At 42.2% G+C, this 24717-nt stretch overlaps 1 protein-coding gene across 1 annotated transcript in view; it reads right to left on the reverse strand.

The window, feature by feature from the left end:
* Nucleotides 1-6745: 6745 nt before the first annotated feature.
* CCDC168 (coiled-coil domain containing 168) overlaps nt 6746-24717 on the reverse strand; it is a 30336-nt gene continuing 12364 nt past the window's right edge. The window contains exons 5-7 of the mRNA XM_067016444.1: nt 23242-24408; nt 9234-20772; nt 6746-9137 (exon numbers count right to left, since the gene is read on the reverse strand). Coding sequence (XP_066872545.1) covers nt 6750-9137; nt 9234-20772; nt 23242-24408 — 15094 coding nt within the window. The 3' untranslated portion in view covers nt 6746-6749. The remainder of the gene's footprint in view (nt 9138-9233; nt 20773-23241; nt 24409-24717) is intronic.

A 24717-nucleotide genomic window follows, 5' to 3' on the forward strand; every position in this document is an offset into this window, starting at 1 on the left:
ATTGAAGAAACTGCCTTCTCCCCTTTGTATATTCTTGCCTCCTTTGTTGTAGATCAATTGACCACATATGCATGGATTTATTTCTGGGCTCTCTGTTCTGCTCCATTGATCTATGTGTCTGTTTTTATGCCAGTACATTATGTTTTGATTACTATGGCTTTGAAGTATAGTTTGAAATCAGGGAGCTTGATGCCTCCAGCTTTGTTCTTCTTTCTGAAGAGTGCTTTGGCTGTTTGGGGTCTTTTGTGGTTTCATACAAATGTTAGGATTGTTTTTCTAGTTCTGTGAAAAATGCCATTGGAATTTTGACAGGGATTGCATTGACTCTGTAGACTGATTTGGGTAGTATGAACATTTTAACCATGTTAATTCTTCCAATCCATGAGCATGGATATCTTTTCATCTATTTGTGTCTTGTTCAATTTCTTCCATTAATGTCCTGTAGTTTTCAGTGAACAGATCTTTCATGTCCTTGGTTAAATTCATTCCGAGGTATTTTATTCTTTTTGATGCAATTGTAAATGGAATTGTTTTCTAAATTTCTCTTTCTGATAGTTCATTTTTAGTATATAGAAACACAACAGATTTTTGTATATTGATTTTGTATCCTGTAACTTGACTGAATTCACTCTAGGTCCATCTTGCTCTCCCTGGCACAATACTTGGCAATGACTATTTCTAAAAAATCCTACTAGTTGCTATTATTGAATGATAGTACAAGGGACAATAATCTGGACACTAGAAGTGCATATCATTCAAGATAACACCTGGATGTTATCAGAGTAGCACCTGGGGAAGCCAGTATAGAACATTTTAGAGAAATAATGGAAGCCTTTTAGAATGTGTGTCTGGTAGATATTCTCATTTTACCGCTCTCGTCATTCAATTAATTCAACAAATATTTGGGAAAAGAGAATTCTGAGAAGGGGAATAACTAGAGCAAGGACCCTAAGTGGAGGCATGCCTAGTATATTCAAGGGACAGAAAGGAGGCCTGTGTGGCTGGAATGTAGTCAATGAAAGAGAAATATCAGATGAGCTTGGAAGGTTAGTAAAGAGCCAGATCACATAGCGCCTTGGAGGCTGTTGTATGGACTTTGATTTTTTTGAGTAAAACGGGGCTTCACTGGAAGGTATTGAATAGCAGAGAGTGCTTTCAATATCTTTGTTTTTCTTTTAACAACTTTTTTCCTATGTAATGATTTTTTAAAATTTTGTATTTATTTTTGGCTGCATCAGGTCTTAGCTGCGGCACGCAGGATCTTTCACTGTGGTGTGTGGGCTTCTCTCTAGTTGTGGTGTGTGGGCTCTGTAGCTGCAGCCCACGGGCTCTATAGTTGTGGTGTATGGGCTCAGTAGTTGATCTTTCATTGCGGCACATGGGCTCTTCATTGGGGTATGCGGTCTTCTCTCTAGTTGTGGCACACCAGCTCCAGAGTGTGTGGGCTTAGTTGCCCTGTGGTGTGTGGGATCTTAATTCCCCAACCAGGGATTGAACCCACGTCCCCTGTAATTGGAAGGCAGATTCTTAACCACTGGACCACGAGGGAAGTCCCTTCTTTGTTTTTATTTTCAAAAATTTTATGGTGATATATCTTGGCATGAATTTCTTTGGGTTTATCCTGTTCGGGAGTTTCTCAGTGATTCTTTTGTCATTTCCATTTTCTGTTACTGAACGCATTCAATGAGCCTTTTATTTCATTTTCCAGCTTGAAAAATTTCAATGGATTCTTCCCTTTACCCTGTATTTCTTTTCTGTGTCTTTATTATTTTTTTTTTCATTTGTTTCATGAGTGTTCATAATTGCTCATTGGAGCATTTTTTATGATGACTGCTTTAAAATCTTACACAGATTCTTGTCTTTTCTCACTGAGGTGAGGTGAGATGTTCCTGGTTCTTGGTGTGATGAGTAATATTTGAAGATATTCTGGACTTTTTTCTAGTTCCACTTTAAATCTTCGAACTGGCCAGCTAGTTACCTTATTTGGTGGAAGTCTGGGCACCACCCTCAGGCTCTGTGGACACTTTACCCCGGGGCTGGTAGGATGGGGGCCATGTGTCAGCTCATAGAGAGGGAACAGTCCACACCGGCACCGTTCCCAGCGGAGAGAGGAAAGGGTGTGATTGATTCGTGGTATTTGGAATAGAGCAGGTATTGTGAAAAGGGTTCTGTACTGCTCAGCTTCCCATTCCCTGGTCCTTTGGGTGCAGAGGTCAATCTTTTCTTGGGGCTTTTATTTCGCCTGCTCCGTGTGTTAGCGTTTCTGGGCGGTCCCAAACCTATGCCCCGTGGCCACGTGGAATTGGTTTAAATCGTGAGGGAAACACAGCGACATCTGTTGGACACAGCATGAACTACTAGCTCAAGGGACTTCACGGTCGTTCAATGGTGCTACATTCTTTTCCGTTATGTAAATTCTTTGTGAAGCTGAGGTTTTCAGCTGCTGCGAAAAGAAAAGCAAGTACTGCACAAAAATCAGTGTGAAGTGTCCAGTCTGATTCCCAAAGTCTGAAACGTTGTGCAGGGCCCAACAGGTATACACATCCAACTAGTAAGTGTGGTTATTTAAGAATGAAATAAAGATATTTTTTTCTTTTGATTTATATTGCTTTTTTTTTTTTCAAGCAACTCCTAAGTGGTTAAGATATAAATCATAATTAAGTTGTTTGGACCTATGCTACTTAATATGCAGAACTGTTGGCTTATTTATTTTGCCCTAGGAGTGTAATGAAAAAAACCAGAGCCACTGAAAGCCCTGAGAAAGTTTGGTAACCTCTGACTCGAGGATGAATTCCTGCTGCTTTCTCTGTTTCTTCCAAGTAATGCGTCAGGCCTTGCAGGGGTGTAGCCGTGTGCAGCGGAACTAGGAAATCCTCAGACCTAAGTGTAGATCTTGCTTATGACAAACACTGTCTCTGTCCTCCCAAGTTCCCTCATTACCTCAAAATACAAGCCTAAATCTCTCTCCCCAGTGTTAACGGCTCATGGCTACACCATCACCATCTGTTGTAACTTGGGTCTTTAAAGCCAAGAGGAAACACATGCCTTGGTTCCTCCAGAGTCCTGTGTGTCTAAAAGAAGGCAGGCCATGTGGGTCACCAGAAGATTTGGCTTCAGTGTTCATCATTTTGCCAATACGCACTCCAAATGGGTAATTCTTGACAGATGGCTTAGGACAAATAATTTTGGCCTCAGAACTGCTTTTGTTTTCTCCAGCAAAGGTACCAGGAAGATACGCATGTGTGTTGGGGAAATTAGATGCCCCAGGCTGTGTTTGTGTACATATGCACGTGTCTAATCCTGTCCTGCCGCAGCCCTTTGCAAAGACTGTCTCTTCTCGACCTGTTAACTGTGAGCTTCCCAAGTTGAGATTGTGTTTTGTTAGGTCCAGCACCCAGGACAAGGCCTGGCCCATGGCAGACACTGAATAAATGGTTGTTGCTAGAATATGGAAATTAATTAATTAAGGTAATCTGATTTGCATAAGCAGAGGTACCATAAAGGCTAAAGAAGCTTGAGCTTCAGGGCCCCAGAGATTTGTGAGAGTGAGACATTTTAACTCCAATTAGTTACAAGTTTTCTTGCTTTCCACTTTGATTTACACTTTGTCACACCTGACTTCGTGTTTGGGGGTTTAGGCTCAGGCGAAGCTGAGTCAGGATGCATTTAGTTTGGCTTTAGTGGGCTACATGTTGATGTGATTGACATTCACTTTTGTCTATAGCTATGCTGGCCATCCTGGTATAGAGATAAGTTCTAGGAACGCTTCTGCCCACTGGGAAGGACACATCCCAGGTTGGGACTCGAGGGTGCAAGGCTATACAGCTTCCTACAGTGCCCACGGCAGGCGGAATATGTGTCATAGAGGAGAAACAAGACTTGGAGGATTTGGATAGGAAACTGGAAAAGGCTTCCATGCATCGGGTGTGTAAAATTATAAGCTATAAATCATTCTCTACAACATCTAGTCAAAAAGGATGTTCTTTTCCAAAAGGAAGATAATCAAAAGAGCAGATGCGTTTACTATACTTTCTTTTTTAATGAGGATTCCATGACATAGAGTTTATGATATTTGTTTCTGGAGTACAAACTTACACTAGTACCACAGACAGCAAGGACATCTGTGGGCAAAGTAACACATTTATGCATCTCAGCTTGTCAGCTTGCATCTTACACTATTTTCTGCAGCCTGTTGGGATGAAGTCTGGTGGCTCCAGATGAAATGGTGTGCTAAAGGGTCACTGAGTCAGCAAAGGTGCTTGAACTTTCTAAGTTGTTAATAATAAACAACAAGTGTCGGTCAACTCCCAGAAGACTGGTTTACTTTTGATCTCTATAGGAAAAATTGTATTACAAAATTGTTGTTTTATGAAGAGGTGATCAAAGAGCATGCAGCCAAAAAAAAAAAAGTAGGAAAAAAGCATACTAAGCAGTTAATAACAAGTATAAAAAGCAGTTATTTTGTTTTCGACTCATGATGGTTTTAGTTTGATCAGCTTTATACAATTTGAAATGTGTATTGATGTCTCACTCTAAATAAATATGCCCTTTCATATCTAATTTGGTATTCAAAATTTTGTAATATTTTTCAAATAGATTGACAAAGACATCTGATGTCTCAGTGCAAGTTCTTCACAATATGAGAACTAGTCACTTAATCCCTCCCTACCATTTAGAGTAAGAAATTTTGCTATTTCAGCTATAACAGCTCTAAGTATGTAACAGCTCAATATAACATAACTATATAACAGCCCTATAGGACATGTCACTATAGAACAGCTCTATACAGCAGATAAATGTATAATAGCCCTATAGCTGTGACAGCTCTAATTTGCGTTGCCAGAAGTGACAGGGCAGCCTTCTGAAACACTACATTTTACTCTCAATGGTGCAACACTGCGTAATCTATTTAAAGACCTTTTAAGGAACAAGTAGGAATTCAAAGTTAAATAATTTCAATCTGAAATGGGGACACTATCAGCAAACTGCAGGTTGTGGGAAACTCTACAGAGCGAACAACCTGGTTTCTTCAATTTGAAAAAATTGTAAAAAAAAAACCCAAAAACAGCAATGGAATGGGAACTGTTAGAAAATGACACTCGTGAGATAGTTGGAAATCATCTATTTGATATTATGTAATTATTGTTACTTCTTAGATATGAGATTGTTGTTAAAAATAGTTATCTTGTAGAGATATGTAAAATATTTTGAGATAAAATTATATACCTGTAATTTGCTTCCAAGTACTAATGGAGAAGTGGGCGGGGCAGGCGTGACTATAGGTTAAAGTTTCAGTGCCGAGTGAGGAGCACATAGAGGTGCGTTATGCTGTTGTCTGTTTTGCGGGCGTGCGCTCACAATTCTCTATAATAAAAAGTAAGAAAATACTCAATTTGATTGTCAAACCCAACAGACACGACTCGGGTGCCAAGGCCCTCGTATGGATGACAGAATCTAGGGCGTGGTTGTAGGGCGTGTCTTGGGGAGCTAAAGTCTTGATAAATGTCAAGAAGGGAAATAATTTCATCGTTTCTATTATTAAAATTAAAAGTTGTGTGTAAGTTGTGTACAATTAGATACTTTCCTTGGTTAAAAAGAAATTGGAAATTTTTATAGTTTTGTATTTTATTAAGCATGCCCAAATATTCCACACGTAGGAGACATGTGTTTTAAAGAGATCAAGTAGCATTTATAATAGAGGAGGCATTGTTATCCTAGCATGAATATAATGGTGATATGAAAAATATAATAAAATGATTAACATTATGGAATTTTTACGAGGCAAAAAAATGGGGTTTTTTTCCCCAAATGAGACCAATATTTTATTTACATACCAGAAATAAGCCAGTACAAAATACATTCAAAAAAATTCACTTGGCACTAAAAATCCCACCACCACCCCAGCCCCGATCTCACACATCTGGGTTCTTCTCCTGGCAGCCCCTGGGTCAACTCAGCTTTTCTGGGCCTCCTGCAAGAGCCTGGGGGCAGGGGGCGGGGTCATCAGCCCTGAGGGCAGAGGTGAGGGCGCACCGCCGGTAGCACCCCAGATCACACTCCACCTCTCAATCCCCTCTGTCTGCAGGGGGACCTGCTCCGTGCCCCACCAGGGCCCTCACGACCCAGGGCAGGTGGTAATAGGAGGGCGGGTAGTTCAGGTGCACTGAGAGGCGTCTCCCTTCACCTGGCAGTGCTGTGGGGCGGCTCCCTGTCCCTCCCAGAGGATGCAGTGGCAGGTGGTCTGTGCCGAGGTCCCCAAGCGCCTTGATGCCCCTAGCCGTGGCAGGTGGTGAGCAGGTACGGGTCACAGAGCTGCTGTGGGTTCCGCTTGTGGTTGGGGACAAGGACAAAGCCGTCAGAGGAACCTGGGTTCTCAAAACCAGTACTTGTCCCTGTATCTTGTGACATTTGACGTTGCTGAACTCCTCTGACCGACCCTTCAGCCATGGGTGGGGGGGGGGTGGGGAGGGTGGGAAGGGGGCTTCGGCATCTGCGGGCTTCTCCTCTGGGGATTATAAGGAGGCGGCACAAACTGAGGGGAGGCGTCACGCACGGCTGGACCAAACTGGAAACCATCTGCTTTCCCATCCATCCCTCCCAGAACTGTGCAAACCTGCTGTAGAAATAAAAGGTATCAGTTTAGAAAACACTTCATGAGGAAACCATTTGACTTTATATGATTTTATTTATCAAAAAATATCACAAGAGTGAGCAGCTTTCCCCTCGAGATGAATCTTGATCTGGTAACATCATTTTTGATGAAAGAGGCTGAAGGACCCTAACAGCGACCCCAGCAGCTTTTTGGGTGAACTCCCTCCGTTGCAAGAACTTGAAATCTTGGCCACCAGGGGAATTCTGAAGTTCTTCTTCCTTAAAATGTTGGGGGGAATAGTCCAGCGAACGGTTTGGGGTATAATCTCCAGCGAGTCTGATGGTATACAGGCATAAAAAAATGGCTGGGTTTGTGTTCTTTCACGACGGAAGCTGATATCCTCTTGAGGAGGTTTTGATGCTGACTTATGTTTGCTTGGGAAATAATCTGATCTTTCTGACTCATAATCCCGTACTTTCTCCTTTCTTGTGCGTTTCTCTTTACTCTGCGTATAAGTGTCCTCACATTCCCAAGGAGTGTTGTTCTTTCTAGATAAATCCAATGCGGCCTTCTTTCGTTCTTTGCTTTCTGAATGCCTGTGAGGTTTGCCTTGGCTCTTTGCAGATTGTGATTTAATATCTGAGTCCGTTAAGGGGGCTGCAGAATAACGCTTTTCACTCCTTGTAGTCTGCGAAAGCTTCTCTTCGCTGAACAGAACGGAAGACGATACAGAGAAAACCTCTACAGTATTTAAGGAACCGTGACACCACGAGTCAGGAGGTCGCATTTTGGAAGAAGACCTATGTTTCCTGCTTTTGTGGGGTTCACAAGAAGGTGGTGTCACAATTGAGGAATGTTTTCGACAGCCTCTAATATGATGGGAACCCGAATCTTCACTGTAAAGTGGTTTCAAATCAGTTTTGATTTTGTTCTTCTTGCAGAGATTTTCCACAGGCATGTGTTTCTGTAATTCAAACAGACTAGTCTGTGATCTCCAACTTAAGTAAAGGTTGGCATCTAAAAACACACATTCTTCCCTCTCATGTACATCAAGAGCCGAGCATTCCTCCAAGTTATCTGAACTCTCAGTATCTGTCTGACTATCCGTAAAATCTTCAAAATTCTGTATTGAATGGGAATCAGCTAAATCCTGAGTCTTTAAATCAACAGATTCACATGTATTTATTTCTTGAAACAATACATGGCATCGTTTATCTTTTTCTGGAGTCGCATGAGATGTTAACTCTGAAAGAGCCGTGGTATCGTTCCGCACTGTGTTGTGTGGATCAGCGTCAGAAGCGCACACCTGCGTGGGCTCCAAGAAATGTCTGACTAATGAGTTTTCATGGAAACTTTGCCGTTTGAAAGAGATGTGTTCTTCTAATGGTCTTGTATCTACGGCAAGACGACCACGTTCTCCACTGTTGTCTACTTTTTTATGTATTGCAACTGTCTGTAATTTAAGAACATGTTTGGGAAGTGCATTTGGCTTAGGGAACATACTTTTGACTGGAGAGCCCAGGAGAATACGAAGGTATTTGTATTGTAAATCAAGATCCATCCGATGAAGAGATTTTTCCTCAAAAAGTAACAAAACTCTGTTTTTTCGTTTTGCTACTTTGACACCAGAATGAACACATTTAGATACAGGTTTTCTTCCATCCTGAGCCCTGGCCATTGTGTAAGATTCTCTTACGATTCTGGGGAAGGCTGTCATTTGGATCTCCAGTGTTTTCTTAGAAAAGTGTATGAGAAGTTTGTTTTTTGCTCCTACTGAATAGTTTTGGAGAATATGAGGCAATGCCATCTCTCTAGCAGAAGTCAAAGGAGATGTTCCACTTTCTGGCTCATGTATACTCTTCACCTTTCTAATGCTCTTCTCACTGCCCCTTGAAACATTAACAGTCAGTGACTTCATACAGCTGACAGGAGGTGAGTCTTTTTGGTATTTGTGCTTTAGCTTAAATTCTATGGTATCAACCCCTCCCAGAGACAAAAAGAACATTTTTTTATGTCTTGGATAGAGCTTCCAACTGTTACGTTTTGAAATAGCCGGTTTTTGATAAAAGTTGAACTTTTGGAAGGATGGTTTTACCACCTCTGGTATCAAATTCAGTTTTATTTCAGGTGCTCTTGACTCTGAATGATTAGTGGGCTTGATATTTTCTTGGCAAGTAAAATTTTCTGAAATAGGCTTTGGCTGCAATGTGCGAGGTCTCGTCATGGACGGTGCGTCTGGACCCGCTGCCAGAGGTGGCGACTTGCAATTGTCAGGCTGATTGTCTTTTACTTGTTCCAGTATATTAGGAAAAAATGTGTCTCGAATCGTACTCTTTACCCGGGATTCAGTGACATTTTTAATTGCTTCGTAAAGAGGAAATAAACTTTCTGCACTTGGACTCTCTGCCGCTATTTTTATGCGATGACTTTTAACTTGGGGTGGCCGGGGCGCGGCCCCCGGAGACGGCTTTTGTTGCCGGCCCTTTTGCACGGCTGCGCCCTGCACGGGTTCCCTCTGACGCCTATGCTTGGGCGGCGACGCACGCTCCAGGGTCTCAAATAGTTGAGTCTCATCTTGTGGTTCTTCTGCCCATGGAGCAAAACTGTTCACATTCAGGGGACTTTCCTTGTGAGTTTCCACATTTCCCTTTGGGTCTTCAGACACGAACGGACACTCTGGAGGCGTCTGAATGGGTTTTGGTGCCTTCTCTTGCTTGATCATAAGCAAGTCAGGTTCTTTTACTATCCTGGAGACGTGATCGCCTGGAACAACACTTTCTTTTGTTTGTGGAGCTACATTTTTATATATTTGACTGCTAAGCTTTGCTTCTGATGTGACACTAGGACGTTTGCGCATTTGCTGTTCATCCACCACGAAGGGCTGGGAATGCCGTGGATCTGTCTCTGTAACATTCTGCTCCCCTCCTTTCACAGCGCTTGAGCTGCCCCTCTGCACAGTTTCACTAGTGTTTGGTGACTTCTGGAATTTCGCAAGTCGGGTTCTCTTTGCTCTTTCTAGGTTTGTCTCAGATTTTACTGTTTCTTTAGTCTGAGACGGACTCACCATGGAAATAGAAAGGCTTCTGACAAATATTCCTGCGGCATCTTCTGTCCACACAGCTATGTTCTTTGGTTTGTTAAAGTTATACTCTAATTTCTTTCGATTGCTAGGAGTACCGTGTCCCGTGTTGTCTAGAATCTGTAGAACTGGATGCTTTGGGGTTTTCATCTTTAAATATTTGGGGCTCAATTCTCTTTTCAAGTCTGCTATTGTTAATCTGCCTTTCTGGCCTCCAACTGTGGGAGGAAGAGGAATATAGGCATAAAATGAATCCAGAACATGTTTTTGAAACATTTTTTGTAGCTGAACGTTTTGTTTTGCACCAGACACTTCTCGTTCCTTTTCATGTTTTTGCTTGATTAGGCAGCTGTTTGCCATATGAGTGACTACCTGAGTCTTAATTTGAGGTTCCTCTGCCTTTAGAGATGCAGGGTCCAGGTTTACTGTATTGCTTGTGTCCACTTTTATTGTCTCCTCCTCCAGATTAACAACGGTGTGTTTGTGCATTTCTATTTTGTCCTCTTCCAGATGGACAGCTATATTTGTGTCTATTTTTAATATCTCTTCTTTTATTTGTAACCTTTTTTGCACCAGATTTCTAGTAGAGCTTGTGTCAGTTTCTTTTTTTTCCTCCAGATCTCCAGATTGAAGTGCAAAAGTCCAGCAGGAGGAAATAGACTTCTGAAGTGATTCTAGACTGTGTTCCTCTTGTTCTGGAACAAGCGATGTCTGCTCCCTGTTCCCTCTTTGGGCATCAAACTCTGTAATATCCATGTGTATTCCTGGTAGTATTTGTATTCCGGGGTACACTGTAGTTTGCTTGTGCATATCTATTTCCAGTGGTGTCTTCTGCTTTCCATTTTGAAGTGGAATCTTCAGAGAAAGGCTAGAATCCACCCTGGTCTTCTGTCCACTCCCAGACTGCACCAACACTTGCTTTTTCACGACAACTTCTTTTTCTATATTTTGGGGGTCATTTGACTCTGTGATATTCATTTTCTCAAGTGATTCCTTTGTCTGTGGTGCTAACACTTTGGGAGAAGACATTTCACTTATTTTTTCATTATTTCGTCTGTCTTCCTCTGGCCTATCAAATTTACATGACTCTGCAGATCCTAGAGATGCTTTTGATAAAGTTTCTTGTTGGCAACCTTGCTCTGAGGCAGAAAATCCTTCTGAACTGACAGGGGAGCCAAGTGTGGCATATGTGTCCTTGGATAGTTTCCTTGGAAGTGAAACTAAAACCTGAGGACTTATTTTATGGTTTAAGTTATTCACTATTTCCGTTTCTTTCTTCAGATTTTCGATTTTAGTTCGATCCATCATGGGGAAGGAAAGAACCATAGTAAAAGTTTCTGGTTTGTATTTTTCTCGCTGAGCCTCTGGCCCTGAAAAGAAAGATTCCGGCCTTTCCCCACTCGTAATGGTATCAAATCCTGTGAAATAAAAGTCCTCATGCTGTGAATGTGAAAGTAACCGACTCAAATCTCCTTCAGATTTGACTCCTGGAGGTTCTTTCCTTCGCTGTACATTGATCATGAAGTTTGAGGTCCACTGTTGCATGGTGTCTTCTGGCACCGAGTGTTCTGCATTTTTAACAATTTCACTCTTACCAGCAGCTGACTCTCCAATTGCTGTTTTCTGGGTATCTGATGATTCCTGGGGATTCTGCTGTGGACGAGAGGATCCCATGATTCCTGGTGCGTCTATGTCTGTTTTGCTCCCTGACTCTGGATAAAGAGGTGCTGATGGGATGGAAGGAAAAGTTCTTGTCAGAACCGTGCATGGTTCATCTTTACCTTTGTGCACTTTTTCCCCTGGCCCTGTAGTGACATTCAACACAAATTCCTCTGTACTAAGGACATGTGGTATTGGTGAAATCGTTGCCTCTTCGTGATCTGTCCTGAGCCTCATATCTCCTTCTTGCACATCATACTTTTTTTCTTCCTCTGACATACGTTGTTTTCTTTTGCTTACATCACTACCAATTCCCTTCGTAGCTGGTCTCTTCTTTGCATCTGATAATGCTGAAAGCATTCGTGAAAGTAGAGAGGGTTTTTTAATTCCAAGCCTTCCTTCATCTACTTGTGTACCTTGATCCAATTCCAGCTCAGCTGGAGGTTTGGAAACATAAATGTTTCTTACCACCGTACTGGCTGGTTTACCTTGACTTTCCTGCTTCTTCTGCTCTACCCCTCCAATGTTCACATGTAATTCTGTTCTGTGGAGCACGTGTGAGGAAGGTGGCTTCTTGGACTCCCAAGACGTATCTTCGGTGTGCGTCGCACCTCTCCTATCTACCGCTTGTTCTCTTTCCCTCTCTTCTTTCTCGGGCACAGGCCGTTCCTCGCTTTGAACATCTTTCATGGTATCCCCACTAATTGAATATGTATGTACTATTTGCCCTGCACATGATATTCTCGGCAAAATAGACCTTTCAAGTGCTAGCATTTCATCATTGACTTGTACTTCTTTATCCAATTTGAGGGCAGGGAGAGATGGTGATGAAGTAGAAGATTTGGTCAGAACCATACCTGGTCCATCTTTACTTTCCTGCATCTCCTTTTCGTGATGTTTGGGGGACACGAGGTTTCCTCTTTCTACTCCATCCTCTTCCTTGTTCTGGGGCAAATGTTGTTTTTCTTTTGGGGGACTGATGATAGTATCACTAGCCATTGGCTCTGCATGTACCACGTCCTCAGAACCTGAAGATTTCTGGAAGTTTACTGGGGGAAAAGAGGGTCTTGATAACGTTGGCATGCCCTCTTCTCTGATGCTGGGGCTTTTGTCAAGGTGAAGAGGAGAAGATTTAGAAGTGCAAGTCTCGGTCAGTATTGCATCACCCGGCTCCCGTTTATCTTCCTGAACCTTCCCTTCTTGCCCTTTAGTTTTCCCCTGAAGGTCACTTAGATCGTATGTAAGTAAAACAGGTGATTCCTTTGCTTTGAAATCCATATTATCGTGGTCCACTCTACTCTTCATATCCACATATCTCTCTCTCTCCTTCTCGTCTTTGTGTAGCACGTGTTCTTTTAACTTTTTTACATCTTTTGAAAGTTGTCCCTCATTGGTTTCAGCATATTCTGATGATTCCTTGGACTGTGCTTGTGGGAGAGGCAATTTTGTAATTATTATCATGTACCCCTCTCCTTCTATTATATCAGATTTAAGATATGGTAGAGCCACTAAAGAAGTATAGATGGTTTTCAGTTTTGTGACTAGTTTACTGTCCTCCCTCTGTACCTTTCTCTTTCGCGCTTTAATTTTCCACTTCAACTCTTTGGTATCACGTATATGTGAAAGTGGTAATTCCTTTGCGTTCTGATGCACAGGTATCAGGAGCACTTTGTCTTGAGTATCTGTTTTGAGTCTAACTTCCTCTTTTAACATACAACCATCACATGACCTAGTATCTGCTTTTTCACTTGGGGGCACTTTGTCTTCAATACTTGTTTTGAGTCTATCTTCGTCTTTTAACAAATAACCATCAAATGACTTAGCATCTGCTTTTTTGCTTGGATTGAATGGATCACAAATCGTCAGTGGTGAAAAACAGGATCGTGTTATTCTTTCTGTGTCTTCCTTTTCAGTCCTGCTAGCGTCCCACTTCAGGTAAGATGCAGCACGTAAGGAGGCACGCGTTTCCCTCGGAACCATTTCTGGCTCACCTTTGAGGGCCTGCACTTCCTTCCCCTGCTCTTTGTCATTCAAAGGTAGTCTCTTTCTACTGAGTAGATGTGTAAGCGGGGATGTATGGGCTTCCAAAGTTATTTTTTGGGGGTATATCCTATCTTTCTTGTCTTTTGTTTTTACTCTGACCTTTGTCTCTCTACATGGCATATGTCCGTTAGTTTTAATGATTCCATTACATGAGCTAATACCTTGACTGGAATCTGCATATCTGATTTTCCCTGCACCTGATGACTCAGGGAGCTGAAACGGTGAAGGAGCGAATCCTGCAACTGCAGGCAAGTCTTCGTCTCCTTTGGTTCCTGCATCCAATCTACGGTGAGATGGAGACGGCGAGGAAGGAGGCGTGTTTGTTGGAGCCACACCAAGGTCTTCGGTTCTTCCCTGCCCCTGTTCTACTCTCTCCTCAATGCTCGGCCATGGTTCCTTTCTCCTACTCAGAGCACCGTGCTCAGCAACACTGAACACACAAGGAGGGGATGATGTCTTTGCCTTGAAATCTGTGCCACTGGCACGCACTGAGCTGCTCATGGCTGCTGTCTGTACTCTGTCCTTTTCTTTCGGTGGTGGATGTTGTTTTCCTTTCTTTCTGTGGCTATGAGTTGACTTCGGACGTGCTATCTGCACTGAAGGCAATGAATCTTGGAGCTCGGGGGGTGGCACATAATTCCTTATGATTCCTGGACCACCTTCTTCTTCTGTTGTTGGGTCAAATTTAAGATGAACTGAAGAAGTGACGAAAGGACAAATTTTGCTCAGGAGCACGACCGTGTCCCTTCTACCTTCCTGCACCCCTTTCACTTGCTCTTTGATGTTCACTTGCAGTTTCTTTGCTTGGAGTGTATGGAAAAGGGGTGATTTCTTTGCTTTCAGAGCTAAGCACTTGGGATGCACTAGGTGTCTCACAAAAATATTTGCTCCATCCTCTTCTTTCTGTGTCATGTATTTTGTTCTTTTCAAATCACCTGGGATATCATTAACAGCTGACAGTGTGTATTTTAATTTCTCTGCATTTGACGATTCCCTGTGCCATGAGGATGGAATGCCGGGTTTTATTACTCCTTGCTTCTCTTTCTTGCCTTCTATAACTTTGCTTAATGTAAATTGAGGCAGACAAGGTTCTGTCAGTACCTCATCTAGTTCACTTCTTCTTTCCTGCACGTGTCCCAAGTCTTCTCTTCTGTTTGTCTGTACTTCTCTAATTTGGGGGCTGCACCTGCCAGGGGTATTGGGTGTATGTGGAAGTGGTAATACCTTTGCCTTGGAAGTTGTCTCTTTGGAGTACATTATATATTTCATATTTACTATTTTTCCTCTATCCTCTCCTTTCTGGGGCAGATATTCGTTTGCCGCTTGTACATCACTTGTGATATCACCCTTGATGAACTCTTTATTTTCTTTTCTCACTACATCTGATGATTTCTGGTGTGATGGCTCTGGAAGGGAGTACCTTGTTACTTCAGCTCTGTAGCCTTCCTCTTTTATTCTTATATCCAACTTAAAAGAAGTAGCAGGTATGGAAGTACATGTCAAAATCACACTTGGTTCACCCTGAATTCTTTGTATCTTTTTCTTTTGTTCTTTGATGTCCAACTGGATTTCCTGTGAACTTGGTGATTTCTTTTTCTCCAAAGGTAGGACTTTTACCCTTTCTACTCTTCCCTCTTCTTCCTGCATTATATGTTCTTTGGCTTTTTTTACATTGTTTGAGTTATCACCATAAACAGACTTTTTATGAGCTATGTTTCCTGCATCTGAAGAATCCTGGAGTTTTGGTTGTAGAAAAGAGGATCTTGTTTTTCTTAGCGTGGTTGCTTCTCCTGTCCTTCTTGTGTCCACTTCACAGTAAGGCGGAGAAGAGATGGAAACACAAGATTTTCTCTGAATCCCAACCTGTTCATCTTTATCTTCCTGCATCTTTTCCTCTTTCTTTTTGATGTTCAACTGTAATTCCCGTGCAACTGGAGACTGGTTCGCCTCCAAAGCTATTCTTTTGGGATTCCTTATCTCTTCCAAAGCCATTTCCACTTTATCTTCATTCTCCTGTGACATACATTTTGATCTTTCTGTGCTGCTTAAGATATCATCAGTTGGCTCCCCACATATTATCACTGCATCTGACAATCCCTGGAGGGTCAATGGTGGAGGGCAGAACCCTGACACTCCTCGCACGCACGCCTCCTCTTTCACTGCAGGACCCCGTTCCAGGTGAGGTGAAGGCGGAACGGAAACACAGGGCTTCTTCTCAACTACAACCAGATCACTCTTATCTTCCTGCATCGTTTTCTCTTGCTCTTTATTGTTCCACTGTGGTTCGTTTCCATGCAGTGTACGTGTAAAAAGTTTTTTCTTTCTTTTAGCACATCTGCAGCCCCTTATATCTTTCATATATACTATACTGTCTCCATCTTCCTTCTTTTTCTGGGGCGAACGTTGTTTTGATTCTATTATGTTGCTTAAACTGTCTCTATTAATTGACTCTGCAAATGATGTTTTCCTGATATTTGATGATGCCTGGAGGTTTAGTGGCGGAAGGCAGTTCCATGGTGTTCCTGACTTACCTCTTCCCCCTTTTGTTCTTGGATTCAAATTAGGATGTGATAGAGATGGTAAGGAAGTAAACAGGTTTGTCAGTTTCACACCTGATTTACCTTTACCTGTCTGCACGTTGCTCTCTTGTTTTATAATGGTCAACAGCCCTGGCAATTCCTTTTCATTGAGTATACGTGACAGTGATGATTTCTTTGCTTTCAAGATACCGTTGGGATCCATTATTGCTTTCATATTGACTTTTCTTCCTTCCTCCTTTTTCTGTGATATAAGTTGTCTTATTCCTTTTTCATTATTTGAGATAATCTCATCAATTGTCTTTTTATTCAATTTGAGGTAAGGTAAAGAAGGGATGAACTCATATATATTTGTCAAAACCAAATCGGGTTTGACCTTTCTATGTTTTATATTTACCATTTTCTCTTTTATGCTCCACTGCAGTTCTGTTCTATTGCCTGGGCTACCACCGTCTGTGGTATTAAATATATTTGAAAATACCAATTTCTCCAAAGTTCTTTGGGGGTGTATTATGCCTTTCTTAACTCCTTGCTTTAAGTCATTCTTCTGTCTTTTATTTTCAGGCAAAAGAGGCATATGGATAGAAAGAGAATGTGAAAATAATCCAGGTAGACATACCTCTTTTTGCACCTTTTTTGGATACACTTTACGTAATTGCACATTCTTTCTAACTCTTAGCTTGGGGGAGCTAATATTTGATATTGAATCAATTACCTGCGCCCCATCCAGTGATTTCTCTCCTTTCGGCAATGAGACATTCTGATATTTTACAGTTTTAGTGAATGATTCTAGAGGCGGTCTTGTACTTTGTTTTGTTGTTTGCCTTGGAGGAATCGAGGGTACAGTCCATTCCAGGCCATACTCACATCCGGTATTTAGTTGATCTTTAGAAATCAAGTCTAATCCTTTTGTCCTGCTTGACACACTGCCTACTTCTGCTAATGCTTCCTTTGTCGGAGGTGTTACATGTGGCAGCAACCAGGGATTGTTTTGAGGGTGAGACGTATGCTCCAGAAGATTCTCAGAGGGAGTCAGCAGGTGCTGCTGGCTTTGTTCTCTCCTGGGTAACTTTTGTCTTCCTTCACTTTTTGGAATATATCCAACAATAACACCCATTCCTTTTAATGCTTCCTTAGCCTGTGGAGGTGAATATTCACAGTTCATCCTATTTGTGCCATCTAGTTTTACTTCTTGCGCTGGGGTATCAGTTTCACGTAGACCTGCTTGGGAGTGAGATGCACACTTTCGAAGAGCCTCGTAAGTACGTGTCTCTTGCTGGTCTCCCTTTCCTGTGATAAGCGAACCAGTTCCTTCTGCACTTGGAGTGTAATCCACTGTGCTAACTACTTCTTCCGATGCCTTCTTTTCGTACGGCATCTTACTTGGAAATAGATCTCTCGAAGAGTCAGAAGCAAGATTGCGACACATACGTCGTATACGTTCTGGTTGCTCTTCTCTTCCTGCAATAGGAAAGCCAATTCCTTCTGTATCTGAAGTGAGGTACGTTGGACTATCGACTTCCTTTAATGCTTTCATTACCCTTAACGATTTAATCTGAAGTATATTCATCATAGAAAGAGAAACAGATGTTGGAAGAGCCTTGCATGTATTTTCTTGTTGATGTTCTTTTCTTCCTCTAATATGCACATTAATTCCTTCTGAGCATGGAGGTTGATCCACTGGAATATCTGCTTTGTTTGATGCTTTCTCTACCACTGGGCTCAAACCTGTTGGACTGATTCCTTTGGCTGAGACTTCTTTCTGTCGCTTTCCAATATGGAGTTGATGCAATATGCAAGAGGAAACTGATTCCAGATTTTCTTTCTTCTGGTTAGAACTATTTTGTTGCTTTGCCCTCCAGTTTTTGGAAAACTTTATTTTCTGTCCATTCAATTTTGACAGAATATCCATTAACTTTGGTTTCTCTTTTCTCCACGGATTTACACTTGAAACGACAGGGATGTTAACATTTTCTTTCCCTGTTGCATTTCTTGCCCCTTTTACGTGCAGAGGCTCCTCACTGGGGCAAGATAACGAATCCAGAATCCGTTCAGGAGCGTGATCTGGTTTCACTTCTCCTTTCTGCACTGCAGACCTATATCGCTGGGCCTCTACATCTGTACCAAGAAATGTCTGTCCTTTTGAACCTTGTAAGATATCAGTTTCTCTTAATCCTTCTCTTCCCAACAGATGTGAAATATTTTTTCTGTCAATGTGCATACCTTCCTCAGAGACCTTTACTGTAGTTTCCAAATGAGGAGTTTCCATAATGGGATACCAAGTATGCTCCAGGTGTGTCCTCGAAATACTTCCTTGTTTCAGCAGTTTCTGCTCCTTGCAAGTCTTCTGCTGAGAAGCATCCAACTCTGGAAGAAACGTATTCTGTCCTTTTGAACGTAAGGACATGTCCGTTTTCTTGGGTACTTCCCTGCACTGTGGATCTGGAAATGGATGTTGGGTCACGTCTCCATCTCCCCCCTTTCCTCCTGGTGTGATAAGGGATTTGTGTTTTGTGTGTAATCTAATTCTTGAGATGTCAGACGTAGTGCAGTTGCTTTCCCTCTTTTGTGAATGTCGATCAGGATATACTTCTCTTTTCAAGTCTGTGAACTTGACATCGTCAGGCCCCTTCCTCAGTGGCTGGCTCATCACGAATCGGTATTTACACCGTGGGAGAGCGTCTGGTGAAGCAGTCTGGTACTTTGCTCTAATATATTGTCTCAGTGGTTTAATGTTTCTTGATTTAGCACTCTTAGCAATGGACTGTGAAAGTGCTATTTGTCTTCCGTTTAGCGCTTTCTCCAGCTTTGGCTCTGGGGGAATGTGTATCAGCCTTTGTGCCTTGCCTTTCTCCCTTTCTGCTTCCATCAGTGCTTGAGTTTCAGGTGGAATAGGCTTAGAGTCACAAACAGTTTTCAGAACGAACTCTACCTCAGCTTCACCTTGCTGGAACCCCGGCTTCTGTTTCTTGATGTTACACCTTGTTTCCTTTTCGTTGCTTTGGGTTTCACACCCTGTTGTGTTACACATCAGGGAAACAAGTGGTTTCTTTGCCTTCGATTTTACCTGTTCAGTATGCGTAGTGTTTTTCACACCTGCTGCTTCTGCATTAGCTTTCTGTTTTAGGATTTTAGGATATTTAGGATTGTAAGCATAAGCAGAATTCTGGATGGTTCCGGAGACACATGGTTCTTGCTGTCTCGTTTGTAGAAACTCAAATGGCCGGGTATTTTGTGGAGGTGTTCCAAACAAGACCTGTTGGGCATACTCGTCTTCCTCTGTCACTTTTGCTTTGTTCGGGGCATTTCTCTTTTCAGAAGATTCTTCATAGTTACCCCAGGTACTAGGTGACTGCTCCATTTTTATGTGCGGTGGAATAGACGTAGAAGCATCTGTAGATTTTAGGTCTGCATTTAACACAGTTTTCTCTCTCTCAATGCCCATCTCCTGTTCCTGTTCCTGTTCCTTACTGATGCTTAAAGCAGCATGACCTGTGGCATTAACTGATTGTAAAATCACTCGGCTTTCAACTGGCAACTCCACGTGTGTTGGTTGTACAGGACTAAATCTTGCTATTCTGTCTATCTCTGTTTTGAATCTGCTTTGCCTTTTAATGTCAGAGGTATCCAACGTGAAGTAAATGGCATTTGTAAACATAACAGCCACATTTTTCCCTCGCCAAATCTCTTTCCTTTTGGTTTTTAAATTGGATCTAAGTGTTGTCCTCTGCTTTGTGGCAAACTGCCTATTGATTTTAAGTATCTGTGAAATGAGTGGCTCCTTTTTCTTCAGAGCTAAACATCTGGGTTTCAGTATGGTTTTCTCTTGTGCTGTGTTTATCTGGCTTTCAGAGTCAGATAAAACAGGCGTGAATAAATCTAAAGGCCCCAAGAGAGTTGTGGCTAAGTTTTCCTCCGACACTGCCTTTCTCTCTGTAACAAGGCCACCCAGGTTTTGGTGACGTGCTCTGTCATTATACAGAGTGTCCTCCGCTGCTGTACCGAATGAGGCTTGATCAATCACTAACTTGGGCGTTGGAATCTTAGCCCCCTCAGTGGTGAGGAGTAATGTCTCTCTCACACTTTCATTCCATTGCCTCTCTCTTATCTTGTACTTAACTTTGTGGGTTTTTTTCCTATGGATTCCTATAAGACACCTTGTGCTATTAAGCACCTGTAAAATTGATGGTTTCTCTGCCTCCAGAATTACCTGCTTGGGACTCATTGTATTTTTCTTGTCTGCAACCTCTAATGTGTCACTCTGGCTTTTGGGTTCAGACGAATCAAGGCTGGAGAAATCTAAAGGCTTTAAGACAGTTCTTACTAAGTCACTTTGATCCCATGTCTCTTTCTTGGAAACAGGACAATCCCATTTCCTCCTCGGATTTCCATCCCAGAGACCATCACACCGTATGGAACCAGTCTCTGATGTTCTAGCTTCTGGAAATGGGGTCTTTAGACCTACCATATGTTGTACTCCCTCTTGAGTATGAAGACATTTCTTCAGTGTCTGTACTCGAATAAAATTCATCACGTTTCTAGAAACAGTCTCTAAAACAGTTTCTCTAACGTGTTCTTCTTGCCTCGTATTTTGCATGGCACAAGACAAATTCCAAGTCCTTCTGCCTTCTGAACTACTCAGTTTAGATTTGGGTTTGCAGGGGCCAAGATTTTTCATACGATGGGAACTGAGATGGAAGTGTCGACTATAGTGCAGAACTGATTCTGCTAACATTTCTGGGATATTTTCCTCTTCCTTTCTATGTGGCACATTCATTTTACCTGTGTTGCTGGATCTGCTTTGTGTATCAGTCAAAGTGGCCTCCCATGCTTCCCCATCGCTTGGTGATTTCTCTAGCTCTGGATAGGTATGGTTGTGTATTTTCACCCTTGGTCGACCTGTCCCTGTTTTTGGTGTGCTATCAATTTCAACATCTATTTTGTTATCAGTAGAAACAGGTGTGGGAGATACAAACGCCTCACCTGTACTTCTGTTTTGTTGCATGTCCTTTATCATAGACTTTAAATGGCCTTCCTGTTTCTTTCTACCGTACAGATGACCATCCTCAGTGATATTAAGTACCTGTGAAAAAAGAAGCTTCTTTGCCTTCATTGTTATACATTTGGGATGCATAAGATCTTTCCTTCCTGGAAATTTTAATGCCTTTTCCTGCCTTTTAGATTCAGGTAAAACAGACATCATGGATATTGTTAGTAAATCTCTTGGCAACTCTTTATGTTTCTTGGCCATACGACCACCCACTTTCCTTCTAGAGCTTTCATTATATGGATCTCCAAGCACTGAGATCCCTGACTTGGGAGGTGGGATATTTTGATCAAGTGTGTATTTTGTTATTTTTTGAGTTTTTATGTCTTCCTCTTCTTCTTCAAGTTGTAGGGAAGCTGCACTGGGAACACCCAGCTTCTTTGTGGGGCTCTGATCAGATGTAGTCCTATACACTGCCTCATCAATTAAAAGACCATCAAACACTGCTTTCCCTCTTCTTAGACGTGAACTCTTTTCACTTATTCTATGCAGCATGTCTGTTTGTGGTAGGATATTCTTTTTCAGCTCTTCAGTTTGAAATGGAATTATCAGAGGAGAACAAGTAGACTCCAACGTATTTTCCAAAATTAGTGCTTGTTGCCATGCTTCTTGCTCTGTAATAAGCATATTTTGATCTTTCCTACTTCCGGTCCTATTCAGGAACTGTAGACCTGCTTCGAATAAAACTTCCTTGCCCTTTTTTTCTTTTTCATTTTGCCATCTTGATTCTGGTGTGCTGCTGGAGGTGCTCCATTTATTAGAGGTATATTTACACACTCTTTCCCCTTCCTCTTGTTTTAACTGTATAATATTGACTTTTTTACTTAACGGGCCTTTCTCTGCTTTCAGTTTTTTGAGTGTTTTGATGGCAGGTGAAACAGGCGTAGGTGAAACAAAGGTATTCATAAACATACTTGACATACCTTGAGATATTTCTTTGGCCGTGTCATCCAAGGTGCAGACCTGTTCCTTGCCATGGCTGGGGGCACCAGACCTAGTGATATTCGTTGTCTTTAAAATCGATGCCGCCTGGGCTTTCCCAGTTCTAGACTTAGGGATTAGTGCTACATTTCTCAACCCTTCAATTTTAGGTGACGCTGGCATGTAGATACCAAAAGACTGCACGGTTCTCACTCGTAAATCCCTTGGTAACCCTATTTTTTCCTCTGGAATAGAACCAGCAAGTTCCTTTGTAGGGCCTCTTTCAGATAGGATATCAGTCCGTGCTTTAACAATCAAAGATTCACTAAGTGATTGCCCTGTCATTGGAGATACAATCTTTGGACTCTGTGTTTTTGTGCTTTTTGGTAGCTTCTCAAATGGAAGTGAATTCAAAACAGAGCAAGACACAGAATGCGATACACTTTGTGTGAAAAGTGTGTGTTGCTGCGGCTCCTGAGCTATGGTAAGCGATTCTGGGACTTTTCCCCTTGCTGAATACTTCCATTTTAGATCTGATCTCACAAAGCGAGGCTCCTTCATGTTAGGAGCATGAAAAGTGAGGTGTTGGGAATTCCGTGGCGCTGCTTCTCCACCGAGGTCTTTGACTTCCTTCCTGACCTTTGCGGCCCTGCCCTTCTCGCCCCTGGAATAGGGACACGAGGCTCTTTCTCCATCTGGCCACTGCCCTCGGTGTTGCAGCTCATAACTGAACCGCATCTTCCACGGCATGTCTGTCTCTACTTTGCTTCTGTTATGCACTTTCATGTCCAGTGAAACCGCCACGGGAGAGGAAAAGGCATTCAGGATGACAGCTGCCACAGACTGACCTTGTCTCCTCACGGTTTTGAAGTTGCATTCAGATTGCCTACCATGGCTCGGTGTACCACGTTTTGTGATGCTAAGTGTCTTTGAAATCGGTGTCTTCTTTGCCTTCAAAGTTACACATTTGGGACTCATTTTATTTCTCTTGTCTGTAAGTTTTGAGTTGTTTCTCTTTCTTCTCGACACAGGTAAAGCAAGTGTGGATAAATCCAAAACCTGCGGAATTGCTGCTGGTAATTCTTGGGCTACTCCTTCCTTTCTCTCTGCAGTAAGATCTTCCAGGACCCCAGAGTATTTTCTCTGAATTAAAAAGTCAACAATCTGTGATTTCAGGGTTTTTGGATGTAGGGCTTTTAGATAACCATTCCCAGGGATATTAAATATCTGTGAAATTGGTGCCTTCCTTGTCTTCATAATAACACATTTGGGACTCATTTTACTTTTTAAGGCTCTACATGTAAGCATCTTTCTCTGCCTCTTAGATTCAAATAGGTCAGGTGTGGAGGCATCCAAAGACCCCAGGACAGTTGCTTGTACATCTTCTTTAAACTCTGCCTTTTCCTCTTTACCATGATCGTACAGGTCCCCCGTACATCTCCCATTACTTGGGACATCACATTTCGTTGTATCAATTAAAACTGGACCAGTCAGTGATTCCTTTGACTTTAGAAAGGGCAGGGTTGAATTTGCTGACCACACCGTGCCATTTAGTGTCTGCTGGCTTCTCTCTGGCTTCTCTGCCTGGGTTGGATCTGGAAGCTGTGTTCGTCGTGGGACGTCTTGTCCTGTAACAAACAGAATTTTCCCACGTCCTTTGTTTCCCCATTTGTGAAGGTCAAGCTCCTTCCTCTGGCCTGAACAGAAGATGAAATGCTGGCTGTTCTGTGGAATTATCTTTAACAACATCTCCTGTTCACCTTCTTCTTCCTCTTCATCTTGAAGATTGGTTTCTTTGGTGTCATCCGGAGGCATATTACCTTCCTGTGGTGATCTCTCTCGCTTTACTTGTTTAGAACTGAGTCTTTTTTCTCCGAACATGTCTTTTTCCCTCTCTCTCTTGCTACACCTATTAATGGCAGGTATAACAGACGTGAGGGAGTACCTGTCATCTGCCATTTTTTCACCTTGATCCACCTCTTTCATTTTGGTTGTTAAGTTATATCCCAATTCTTTTCTGTGATTTGGGCTGGCACCACCCTTGATATTGAGCACGTTTGAAATTGATGGCTTCTTTGCTTTTAAAATTCCACATTTGGGCTTCATTAAGGTTTTCACGTCTGAATATTGTTTGAAGCTTCTCTTGCTTTTGGATATAGATAAAGAAGCCAGGCAGAAATCTAAAGTCACTGTCTCCTTCTTTTCAATACCATCAGCTTGTTCCTTTCGATGGTTTGCATCAGATGGAACACCACGTTCTCGTGCAGAAAATATTTGTTCATCAAAGTTTGCTTCTCCTGACATTGGAGGTGGAAACCTAGCATAGCTCTCGAGCTGTCTAATTCGAAGCTGATCCGATGTAGGGCATGAAGCAGAGCTTAAAATAGTCTGTGCAGGATGCGTTTGTGGTTGTACCTGAATGTTTATACTTCCTGGTTGTTTCGGTTCCTCATCTGAGTGGACAAGGTCATGATCCCTCTTCTGATGTACATGGAATACGAGGCCTTGGCCAGTCTCTGGAGCTGGTAAATCTTGTTTCCCTGACCTCCGCTCCCCATCTTTCACACTGTGAGATAAACTACTCGTATTGATAGAATCTGGGCAACATATTTTTCTTCCATTTGGCGAGCTCCCTTGCACTAGCTGCAAATGACTAAGTCTTGTTACCGTTTGCATATCTGTCTCCACATTTAATCCAATACTCATTTTGATGTTGGGCAAAGTGGGCACCTTGAAGTGAATGATACCCCCAAATGCACCTGCTCTATTGTCATTTTGCTGTGGATCCTTCGTCTTTGTTTTTAAATTGCACGGCAGTGCCTTGCTCTGCCTACCGTTG

Source organism: Kogia breviceps, chromosome 16 (assembly GCF_026419965.1).
Source record: "Kogia breviceps isolate mKogBre1 chromosome 16, mKogBre1 haplotype 1, whole genome shotgun sequence".
In the NCBI taxonomy this organism is placed as follows: Eukaryota; Metazoa; Chordata; class Mammalia; order Artiodactyla; family Physeteridae; genus Kogia; species Kogia breviceps.